General features: G+C 37.6%; 1 protein-coding gene across 15 annotated transcripts in view; it reads right to left on the reverse strand.

The window, feature by feature from the left end:
• LRCH3 (leucine rich repeats and calponin homology domain containing 3) overlaps positions 1-12,651 on the reverse strand; it is a 116,199-nt gene that overhangs the window by 54,540 nt on the left and 49,008 nt on the right. For all 15 annotated transcript variants that reach the window (XM_030760963.2, XM_022567995.2, XM_030760962.2 and 12 more), the window contains exons 5-6: positions 9,437-9,573; positions 8,164-8,273 (exon numbers count right to left, since the gene is read on the reverse strand). In XM_030760963.2, coding sequence (XP_030616823.2) covers positions 8,164-8,273; positions 9,437-9,573 — 247 coding nt within the window. The remainder of the gene's footprint in view (positions 1-8,163; positions 8,274-9,436; positions 9,574-12,651) is intronic.

A 12,651-nucleotide genomic window follows, 5' to 3' on the forward strand; every position in this document is an offset into this window, starting at 1 on the left:
TATTGTAATGCTGGTTTGGTGGTGCTGAACTCTCTCAGCTTTTGCTTGTTTGTAAAGGTTTTAATTTCTCCATCAAATCTGAATGAGATCCTTGCTGGTTAGAGTAATCTTGGTTGCAGGTTTTTCTCCTTCATCACTTTAAATATGTGCTGCCACTCCCTTCTGGCTTGCAGAGTTTCTGCTGGAAGATCAGCTGTTAACCTTATGGGGATTCCCTTGTGTGTTATTTGTTGTTTTTCCCTTGCTGCTTTTAATATATTTTCTTTGTATTTAATTTTTGATAGTTTGATTAATATGTGTCTTGGCGTGTTTTTCCTTGGATTTATCCTGTATGGGACTCTCTGTGCTTCCTGGACTTGATTAAGTATTTCCTTTCCCATATTAGGGAAGTTTTCAACTATAATCTCTTCAAATATTTTCTCAGTCCCTTTCTTTTTCTCTTCTTCTTCTGGGACCCTTATAATTCGAATGTTGGTTCATGTTGTCCCAGAGGTCTCTGAGACTGCCCTCAGTTCTTTTCATTCTTTTTTCTTTATTCTGCTCTGCAGTAGTTATTTCCACTACTTTATCTTCCAGGTCACTTATCCGTTCTTCTGCCTCAGTTATTCTGCTATTGATCCCTTCTAGAGTATTTTTAATTTCATTTATTGTGTTGTTCATCATTGCTTGTTTCCTCTTTAGTTCTTCTAAGTCCTTGTTAAATGTTTCTTGCATCTTCTCTATTCTATTTCCAAGATTTTGGATCATCTTTACCATCATTATTCTAAATTCTTTTTCAGGTAGACTGCCTACTTCCTCTTCATTTGTTAGATCTGGTGGGTTTTTACCTTGCTCCTTCATCTGCTGTGTGTTTTCTGTCTTCTCATTTTGCTTAATTTATTGGGTTTGGGGTCTCCTTTTCGCAGGCTGCAGGTTCGTAGTTCCCGTTGTTTTTGGTGTCTGTCCCCAATGGCTAAGGTTCGTCCAGTGGGCTGTGTAGGCTTCCTGGTGGAGGGGACTAGTGCCTGTGTTCCGGTGGATGAGGCTGGATCTTGTGTTTCTGGTGGACAGGTCCACGTCTAGTGGTGTGTTTTCGGGTGTCTGTGGTCTTATTATGATTTTAGGCAGCCTCTCTCTAATGGATGGGGCTGTGTTCCTGTCTTGCTAGTTGTTTGGCATAGGGTGTCCAGCACTGTAGCTTGCTGGTCGTTGAGGGAAGCTGGGTCTTGGTGTTGAGATGGAGGTCTCTGGGAGATTTTTGCCATTTGCTATTACGTGGAGCTGGGAGGTCTCTTGTGGACCAGTGTCCTGAAGTTGGCTCTCCCACCTCAGAGGCACAGCACTGACTCCTGGCTGGAGCACCAAGAGCCTTTCATGCACACGGCTCAGAATAAAAGGGAGAAAAAAATAGAAAGAAAGAAAGAGGATAAAATCAAATCAAATACAGTAGGATAAAATAAAATAAAGTTATTGAAATAAAAAATAATTATTATGAAAAAAATTTTTAAACTAAAAAAGTAAAAAAAAAAAAAGAATGTATGGACTGAATCCTAGGACAAATGGTGAAAGCAAAGCTATACAGACAAAATCTCACACAGAAGCACACACATACACACTCACAAAAAGAGGAAAAGGGGAAAAAATAATATATCTTGCTCCCAAAGTCCACGTCCTCAATTTGGGATGATTCATTGTCTATTCAGGTATTCCACAGATGCAGGGTACAACAAATTGATTGTGGAGCTTTAATCCGCTGCTTCTGAGGCTGCTGGGAGAGATTTCCCTTTCTCTTCTTTGTTTGCACAGCTCCCGGGGTTCAGCTTTGGATTTGGCCCCACCTCTGCGTGTAGGTCGCCTGAGGGCCTCTGTTCCTCGCTCAGACAGGACGGGGTTAAAGGAGCAGTGGATTCAGGGGCTCTGGCTCACTCAGGGCGGGGGGAGGGAAGGGTATGGATGCGGGGTGAGCCTGTGGCGGCAGAGGCCAGTGTGACGTTGCACCAGCCTGAGGCGTGCTGTGCGTTCTCCGGTGGAAGTTGTCCCTGGATCCCTGGATCACGGGACCCTGGCAGTGGCGGGCTGCACAGGCTCCCGGGAGGGGAGGTGGGGACAATGACCTATGCTCGCACACAGGCAGCAGCAGCCTTAGAATCTCATGCCCGTCTCTGGGGTCCGTGCTGATAGCCGTGGCTCACGCCTGTCTCTGGAGCTCCTTTAAGCGGCGCTTTTAATCCCCTCTCCTCACGCTCCAGGAAACAAAGAGGGAAGAAAAAGTCTCTTGCCTCTTCGGCAGGTCCAGACTTTTTCTCGGACTCCCTGCCAGCTAGCCGTGGTGCACTAGCCCCCTTCAGGCTGTGTTCACGCCGCCAACCCCAGTCCTCTCCCTGGGATCCGAGTGAAGCCCAAGCCTCAGCTCCCAGCCCCCACCCGCCCCAGCGGGTGAGCAGAGAAGCCTCTCGAGCTGGTGGGTGCTGGACGGCACTGATCCTCTGTGCGGGAATCTCTCTGCTTTGCCCTCCGCACCCCTGTTGCTGTGCTCTCCTCCGCGGCTCCGAAGCTTCCCCCCTCCGCCACCCGCAGTCTCCGCCCGCGAAGGGGCTTCCTAGTGTGTGGAAACCTTTCCTCCTTCACAGCTCCCTCCCACTGGTGCAGGTCTCGTCCCTATTCTTTTGGCTCTGTTTTTTCTTTTTTCTTTTGCCCTACCCAGGTACGTGGGGAGTTTCTTGCCTTTTGGGAGGTCTGAGGTCTTCTGCCAGCGCTCAGTATGTGTTCTATAGGAGCAGTTCCACGTGTAGATGTATTTCTAATGTATCTGTGGGGAGGAAGGTGATCTCCGCGTCTTACTCTTCCGCCATCTTCTCCCAGATCTGGGTTGTTTGTCTTTTTAACATTAAGTATAAGCAGGTATTCTTTAGATATTCTGGATAGAAGTCTTTTGTCATACATGTATTTTGTAAATATTTCCCCCCAGTCTGTGGTTTGTCTATGTTTTCTTAATATTTTCTTTTCGTAAATAGATGTATTTAATTTTCATTAAATTTAGTTTATCATTTTTTTAACGGTTATTTGTTTCTGTGTCCTCAGAAATCCTTGCCCACCCCATGTCACAAAGATATTCTTCCATATTTTCCTCTAAAAGTTTTATAGCTTTAGTTTTTACTTGTTTATAGCTTTAGTTTTTACTTGTTTTTAAACACAGTTTTAAAAGTTAGCTTAATTTGAAGTCTAAAACATGATAAGGACTCTGTTAAAAATTGGTCTATTAGCATTTCATTTAGTAAGACTGCCTAGGTTGAAAACAACTTTCAATGGTACAAATTTAAAATATGTAGTGTTCTTCTGGTATCGGATTTTTTATTCCATGTATTCTTAGTTTGTGTACATAACTTTAAAAAAATTATTTTGTCATGCTGTCACAATGAATCAGAACGTAAGGTACAGGGAAGGAGCAATGTATTTGGATTTCACAGATAATCCAACCAACTATTAGCTCAAAGAAGTCACTTAACCTTTGTAAAATGAGGTTAAACATTCTTACTCATATGCCTTCACATAAAGTGGAAGGTGTTAAGTAAAAACAAAAGAACAGAAACAAAACCCTATGTGAATGTAAGACATTTTTATAACTTGTCATTTATTTTTACTGATAAAGATCTTACTTTGTATGTATTTAGTAATATACAGACCTATTTGTCCAATGTGCTAAACATGCTCTGATTATAAAGATCCAAAAATATAGGTATTTTCCAGCTATCTAACTCATTTTCCTACCCTCCACTACAAAGATCATTTAGCAAAATAAGTGTCTCAGTATAATTCTAAAATTACTTCTCTCCAAAAAAAAGTAGTGAATTTCCCCCAACTTCTTATCTTGAAAACATTCATATCTATACAAGAGTTGGGAGAGTAATACAATGATATCTATTTGCCCTTCATCTAGATCTCCCAATTGTTAGCATTTAAGTAAAATGTTTTATGTGTACTGTCTAAATGACATGTCTGCTTTTATGCCTGTTTTAGAGTCCAGATCTTAAGGACTGGTACTGTGTGTGTTTTATCACAGCAAAGTCAGGCCAAGGAACCTAATTTTAAAAGCTTTCTGATGAAATATATATTTAAGTCATACTTAAAGAATTCTTTTTTGCAGATGCCAAAAGAAATACATGTATTTCAGGATTTACTGAACAGTACTTTTTAATATTATGTAAAATTTTCAAGTAAAGATTTTCAGATTTCTAGAGGATACTGTTTTATATAATGTACTTTCTGTGAAGTGACCAATTAAGGTAAGCCTAATTTTACTGTGCTAGTTTATAAGAGGGCAACATAAAGAGAATAGAATCTTTGCCTTAAGCTATTATTTTATCTTCTTTATTCAGTTACCTTTAGCTTCTCCACATATTTGCTCTTTCTCAGAGATTAGACTGATAAGATTAAAGTGAGACATAGGTTAACCAACCCTCCAGGTTTGTTCAGGATTTTCCTGGTTTTAGCACTAAAGTCCTATGTCCCAGAAAACTCCTTAGTCACAGGTAAACCAGGACAGATGGTCACCCTATGTATAAATATGGCCCTTGTGAGGCCAGGAAGAGTTGTGCTAGCCAGGTTCCAGCTATGTCCTGTTAGAAAGTCCAGTCTCTTTAGTAAACTACCTAGCATAAAATGGATTCAAATGCTTATGTTACTCTGTGTGGCAGGGAGATGAACTGTGAATCAGTATAGTGCAGTAAGGAGTTTAAAATATGGCTTTTTTCAAATAATTTAACAGATCTGGACTGATAACTTGGCACCATCATTTCTTAGCTATGTGACTTTAATTAACCTGTTTTACCTCTTTCAACCTCTGTTTTCTCATAAGTTTAAAAAAAAAAAGATTAACAACACCTATCTCACAGAGTTGCTATAAAGATTACTTGAGAAAATATAAGCTAAGGACCTGCACAAAGCATTAAATAAAAGTTGTCATTCTATGAAGAATGTGTCCTTAAGAGAGAGTCACTAAATCTGCTTCATTTGAGTTTAGTTCACCAAACATTTATTGAATTCCAGGCAGTTTTCCAGCTGCTTAGAATATAAATATGAATAAAGGATCGCCACTGCTTTCACAAGCTCAGGCTTGTTGTAGAGAATTCATTCCACTACCAGGGTTACAGAGGCAGGACTTTTCTTACCAGTGGCTTAGTTGTTCCTTAGTTTTGGCTCACTGCCACGTCATCATAAATAAATATATTTAGTCTAAAGCTGCTTAAAATCATCACAGCAAAAAAGCATAGTTCACTTTAGATCACCATTTTAAAAAATGTGTGCCATTGTATAAAATAAGAAAGTTACACAACAGTGTAAATTGCTAAAGGAGTTGGAAACATTTACATCTGAAAATGAGTAAAAACATTTGTGACCTTTATAAAATGATTTAAGAAAGACTGTGTGTTGTTTTTATGCTACACAAAAGTAGTTAGAAAGTGCAACTAAGGATTGAAATTACCACAGCAGTAACTTGTACTGAATACCTGAAGAGCTACAGGATTAATAAAAATTCTCTTTAGCAAAACAGAACTCTTAGACTAAATTTGTCCAAGATCACAGTAGACAGCTAATAACTCTAATGCCTAATATTCATATAGGGCTTTATGGTCAGCAAAGCACTTTCAAACACAGGTCATTTGATCCTCACAACTACTGTTAGAAATATAAACAGGGTAAAGATCACATTGAAGAAACCAAGGGTCAGAGAGGTTAAGTGAACTGCCTAATAGTAAAGAGATCCAGAGCTAGAACTAAGGCCTTCTGAATCCATGACTGCATTTTGAATAAATGCACTGCTAACTACAATGCAGTCTTACTAATCTGTACCTTAGTGAGAAAGACATGAAAGTATGATGTCTCATTTGCTGGTGCATGAGGAGTTGAAGGAAATATTTTTGTTTTATATATATATATATATATATATAAATAAAGTAACATAACTCTGGAAAAAATGGAAAATGCAGAAGACAGATTAACCTAGGGAGCATAATTAGGGATTATTATAGGGAATGGAATATATTAGATCTATAATTACTAATTCCTTTGGAGAAACATGACATGTTTATGCTATTTAGACTTCCCATTTAGGAAAGGTTTCTCTATTGACTCAAGCCTTCCTGTATCTCTTAGCAAATACACACAAGTCTCTTCCCAGGATTTCTTGATATGTTTTTAAAGTAAAATAATGAAGTTGGTATATTTAAAAAAAAATTAGGCCAAGACTAATTAGTCTTCAAAACTAAGGATAGAGTCACAGAGAGAAATAGGTTCTGCAATTAGCACTGCAGCCCTCAACCAAAGCTCACTGTTCATACAGGTAATGATGCTTCCTCCTTGGTTTCTTCAGGCATACCATCATATACACACACCCAGTAATCATTATTCATATCTTACACACAAACCTCAAAGGCAACAGTAGCAGTTTAATATTCCTACTCTGCTATTTCTGGAGAGGAATACTTTTCCTTCCCAAGGATTACTAACTCCAAGGGAGGAAATAAATTAGTGTATATATAAAAGAAAACCTACTTTTATTTGTTGTACATCTATTTTAAGAGTACAGGAGTAGAAACTTTTAGAAATATTTAAATAGGAAAAACAAAACTTTCTTCTATAAATAAGAAACAAGAGTTCCATATTATAAGTAATGAACTGAGGTAGGAGGAAAAAGAAATGAAAAGGAGATAATGGAGAAAATTTTAAATTCTTGGTATTAGTGGTCTGGGTCTCCTCATATCCACCCCCACTGCCAAAATCCTTCCTCTAAGAGAGGTCTAGATTAGCACATAGTGTGTAAGACCTAATCCCTACCATCTGGCAAAACCTTTTATGTCTTCCTTAACACCACATATGTGCTTTCAGTCCTCTCAGAGTTAAAAGGGTTTATCTATCTATCTATCTATCTATCGGCTGTGTTGGGTCTTCGTTGCTGTGCGTGGGCTTTCTCCAGTTGCGGCTGAACCCGTGCACTGCAACTACTGAAGCCTGTGCGCCTAGAGCACCTGCTGCGCAACAAGAGAAGCCACTCCAATGAGAAGCCCCCTTATGCCTCATTCACACAGAATCTTCCTCCCTTTCAGAGTTTATCACTAACTTGAATTTTTGAATATGCATCTACTTTTTTGTTTTGTTTTTGTTTTTTTTGGCTGTGCCACACAGCTTGCAGGATCTCAGTTCCCTGACCAGGGATCAAACCCAGGCCCCCTGCACTAGAAGTGACAAGTCCTAACTACTGGACCACCAGGGAATTCCCTATGCATCTGCTTTTTACAGTTTTTTTTTCCTTCAAATTATTTTTGTATTTTTAATGCCTGCTTTTAGAAACTCTACCAAAATAGAAGTTTGTTAACTTAACTCTACCAAAATAGAAGTTTGTTAATCTGTTTTAGACTAGGACACTGAGAATGTTAGAACTGTGCTTTTACGTAAATGTGACAAGTTCCAAGAGAAGGCCTAAAGCGTTCTCTTTTGAGTAAAGTCTATGAATATTACTGCACCTTCACTGAGACATCAATTTTGCATGTTAAAAGGCTTTTTGAATTTAATTCCTGATACTTAAGATTGTTCCATTGGTTGGGAATGCCAAAAAGTAACTTTGTAAAAGTCAGGTGTTATATGTAGCTGAGGGATTCACAGACTTAAAAGATCGTGAAGTGACATTAATGGTCATCAAATCCAACCCCTTCACTCCCTCTGGGAAAAATGAAGCCCAAAAAGTTTGAATGACTTGCCTTAAGTCACAGAGCTAGTTAACAGGAGAGCCAAAGTTAGTATTCAAGTCACTTAGACCAGTAGCTTTCAACTGGGGACCCCTCAGAGGATATTTGGCAATTACTGGAGACAGTTTTGTTTGTCACTTTGGAAGGTGTGACAGATGCCAGGGATGCTGTTAAACACTTTCCAATGTATAGGACAGCTCACCACAAAGAACTGTCTAGTTCAAAATATCAACAGTGCTGAGGTTGAGAAACCCTGACTTAGGACTACACTTTGTCACATCTATGTAATCAACTTTTACTTAATATAAGCATTCTGAGAAAAATTGTGTCAGAATAGGATATTTCCCTTTGGTCAAACAAAGAGTCAGGTAAATTTAAAGGTTCAGATTATTTGATTCTCTGTGAGATGGAATATAATAATAAAAGAATACAACATACTCACCAGGAGCCAAAACCCATGGGTCTTCTATCATAATCTGGCAGATCTGGAGCAATCTTACAAGCCTGTATGTTCAGGTATTTAAATATGTGGATTTTGCCTTTTATACATATCTAAACAAAGTAACATATAAATACAACCAAATTATTACTCATCTGAAATATATGTGTCCCCTAGCATTTTAAAATAAAAATACATTTTTACTTAATGTATATTGGAAATAGAAGGCATTTCTATCAAGTATATACAGTAATATTAAAAAATGTACTGATTATAACATTATATCATTTGTTACTTTAGGCGTTTAAGTGATATAAATGTAGGTTTTTGTTTTCTAGTCACTAATAAGTTTCAGTAACATATAAAATAAATAATTTATGATTATAAACACTGTTAGAATACCAAGTAAACTTATATTGATTGGTTAGGCATAGTCAGGGATTTAAAGCATTGCTCCCCATGGATTATATTGGTAACTTTTGTTTTTAGGAATCCAACAATCATGCACAATTACGTTTTCAATCTTACTTCCTGTAAGAGAGAAAAGCAGGAAATGATTAAAAAAGTTATATACACTTCTGTTGCTACCTACTGACTTCTGTCCCACAGTCAACACACAAATTCTTTAGGATTATGAGGCCTTTCTATAGTTATGAAGTTTACTCATAAAGTTTAACAGTTGCCATACAGAGGCTTGTACAAGACCATCAATTAATTGCAGAGTAAGGAAAGCTACAGTGAAAAATATAAGCTGGTCAACACTTTTTAGACTACAGAATGTCTAGAATCTATTTGTAAAGCTACCTTATAATAACTTTATTAAGTAGTTTCATTTCAGTCACTGATAAACAAATGACCAAACTGACTAAATGAGGAACTTAAGATTTTAGAAAATAGGAAAGTACAAAAACAATGGTCATGAGAGATACACTGATGATCTTTAGTTCTGTAAGCTGAGTATTTTGTCTTTAGCATTTACATTGTCTACATTTAAGTTTTACTAGAAAGAAATAACTCAAATTTTATTAGAAAAAAACTTTAAGATTCCTTCAAATTAAAAAGAAGTCAATTTAGTGAAAGGAAAAACATTTTTGGAATATTACCTATCTTCCATCCCATTTATTCAAGGCTTCTAAAGAATACATATAAGTTATGAATTTATTTTAAAAGAACTTAATTTCTAAAAAAAAAAGATAAATATATATAACTTATAACTTTTAAACTTCATCTTTTGTCAAAAAAGTTCATAACATACTTCAACTCAACTATGGTTTACCTGTGCAGGAGGAGATTGTAGTGGATTATTATCTAGGGTGATCATCTGTAGGTGCCTGAGATTCCGATAACAAACAGGGATTGTTGTAATTTTATTGCAGGAAAAGTCTAACCGTATCAAAGGCAACTCTGCTAGCTCTGCAGGGAGATAAGGTGGAAATAAACAGTTAATGATAATTTCAAAACTAGACAACTTTTTTCAGGAGCTTCAAGCTAAATATAATGGATTTAACATAAGTATTCACTTGCATTCTTTCTTAGTGATTAACTGATATACAGCAAAGTGGCATAAAATGAAATCTAGTTGCTTAGGGATGGTAATATTAATGAAAAGCAAACTGTTTGACCCCTTATAGAACAACAGAAAGTCTTAGAAACCGGGTCTGATCCCACAGAAAGGTGTGAATAACACAAGGATTACACGATAATCTGTATAAAGAACAGGTTAGATGCCTAGATCTTCAATCCCAACTCATGCAGCTAGGTAACTACTCCTTTCCAATCATGACAGGAGCTGAACTGAAAGGCTCTGAACTCAAGGACCGCAGGCACAATGGAAAGTCAGGATGAGTTCCCTGCTGAAAATGGAGGATTTAAGTAAAAGTCTACAAACGTGACCACAAGACCTTAGCACCTTCCTCCCCAACCTTACCCCATCCCCAGCTCCTGACTGGCAGTAGTTAGGAACATACACAACACTGTAGAAGAAGGAAAACATCTTTCTCTGGAGAAACTATATTGTTCCATATAAAAGGCCTTTAGATATTGATAGGGAGTTTCCCCCAATAAAATATCCAGCTTACTGCTTAACTACTATTATACAATTCCTGCTCAGTATACTTGGAATTTCTAAGTAGCTCTATACAGACAGTACATGATCCACAGACAATTAGAAGAGCCTCCAACATGTAAGACAGAAATCAAAACATGCAAGCCAATCGAAAAAAAGGGCTCTGAAAAAATAGGTAATATATAGGAAATAAAAGAAAACTTTTAAAAACTAGAATTAATGTCTCTAATTTCAGAGAGATAAAATACTAAATTACTGAAACAAGAAAGGAATGTTTTTTTAAAAAATCAGAGAAAGGGCTTCCCTGGTGGTGCAGTGGTTGAGAGTCCGCCTGCCGATGCAGGGGACATGGGTTCGTGCCCCGGTCCGGGAAGATCCCACATGCCGCGGAGCGGCTGCTCCCGTGAGCCATGGCCGCTGAGCCTGCGCGTCCGGAGCCTGTTGCTCCGCAGCGGGAGAGGCCACAACAGTGAGAGGCCCGCGTTCCGCAAAAAAATAAAAAAATAAAAAAAAATAAAAAATATGATTAAAACAAGAGTTCTTAGAGATGAAAAATACGATGGCAGAAATTAAAAATTCAGAAGAATGGTTAGAGTATAAACGGTTGGAACTGTTTACCACCTGGTTAAACAAAATGATGAAGAAATGGACAATAAAAAAGATAAGAAAACCATAGGATCAATTAAAGGAGTCCAATATCTAATTCACAAAAATTCTAGAAAGAGAAAACAGAGAAATCGAAAGATAGGAAATTATCAAAAAAGAGATATAAGACAATTTCTTATATCTTATATCGAAGGATGTGAATCTCTGGTTTAGAACGAAGGATGTGAATCTCTGGTTTAGATAGAAGGATCTATCTAAACGAAGGATGTGAATCTCTGGTTTAAGATAGAAGCCCACCAAGTATCTAGTTTATTGAATTAAAACAACTCATACTATGGCACATCATCATAAAACTTCAGAGCGGTAGGGAAAAAAAAGGGAAGACCTTAAAATATTCCAGAGGAAAAAACTGGTAACAAACAATGGACTGGAATTAGGAATGGCATCAAATTTTCCACCTTTTTTTTTTTTTTTTTTGGCCATGCCATGCAGCATGTGGGATCTTAGTGCCCCGACCAGGGACTGAACCCATGCCTCCTGCAGTGTTAAGTCTTAACCCCTGGACTGCCAGGGAAGTCCCTCAACCATTAATTTTTAAAATTGAAAGCTAAAAGCGAAAAAAGACTTGAAAATCATTTGACACAATAATTTTCAACCAAGAATTTATAACCAAATTATTAATCAACAGTGAGCACAGAATAGAGATATTTCTTTTCAAGTGAAATCTCAAAAAATGTTTTCCTATGACATGTCCTCAGGAAATTACTAGAAGATGCCCTTTTAGCAAAACAAGGGAGTAAAGTAAGAAAGAGGAATTATTTGTCAGTTATACCTCAATAAAGCTGAAATTAAAAAAAAAAAAAAGTAAGAAAGAAGATATGAAGTCCAGGAATAAGAGGAATAAGAGTTCAGCAGGGGCTTCCCTGGTGGCGCAGTGGTTGAGAGTCCGCCTGCTGATGCAGGGGACACGGGTTCGTGTCCCGGTCTGGGAAGATCCCACATGCCGTGGAGCGGCTGGGCCCGTGAGCCATGGCCGCTGAGCCTGCGCGTCCAGAGCCTGTGCTCTGCAACAGGAGAGGCCACAGCAGCAGTGAGGGGCCCGCGTACCACAAAAAAAAAAAAAAGAGTTCAGCAAAGAAGAAAAGCTAGGCAGAAAATAACAGAGAACAACCAGTCCAGACTGGAAGAGAAAGAAAAAAGGTTCAATGAGGGAGATATTCAGGGGAAAAAAAGAAAGATACATAATCTGATTGGTTTGACTAATAAGGCTGCTGGAAAAAGAGGGAGGAATTAGCCACAGGTACATAAAAAGCTAAGTAAATTTTTTTAAAAAGGACTTACTAACTCTAGAAAAACAACAATAAAAACAAAATGTCAAAGTTGATAAATCCAGCAATAGCTGTAAAAGCAGATCACTTAGAAATGTGTCAGCAAATAGTAGTGGAAAGAGTCAAAGGACTTGAAGGTATATGCTTCTGGCCATTGAAACTGGAGAGAGGAATGGCTGAGGCAGGAGAATGCTATTATTTATTTTAAGCTTTTTATTACTATTTGACTTTTTGAATAATGTATTTGATAAAAATTAAAATTAATTTAAAATCAAAATGACAATATAACAAAAGATGTAATATCTTTATCTACCAAACTGTAATACGTTAGAGATCACCAAGGAACATGAACTTCCACACTAACTTGTGTAGGTGTTGGATGAAGCTTTCCTGTCATCTCAGTTTAACTGAGTATGCTGAGATTACAAGATAAGTCTACAAAAAAACATTTGAAACTATCTGTGTGACAATTTTCTTGGTAATATGCATTCA

This window comes from Delphinapterus leucas, chromosome 4, assembly GCF_059928025.1.
Source record: "Delphinapterus leucas isolate spDelLeu-1000000601 "Yukka" chromosome 4, BTC_Dleu_Yukka2, whole genome shotgun sequence".
Classification (NCBI taxonomy): Eukaryota; Metazoa; Chordata; class Mammalia; order Artiodactyla; family Monodontidae; genus Delphinapterus; species Delphinapterus leucas.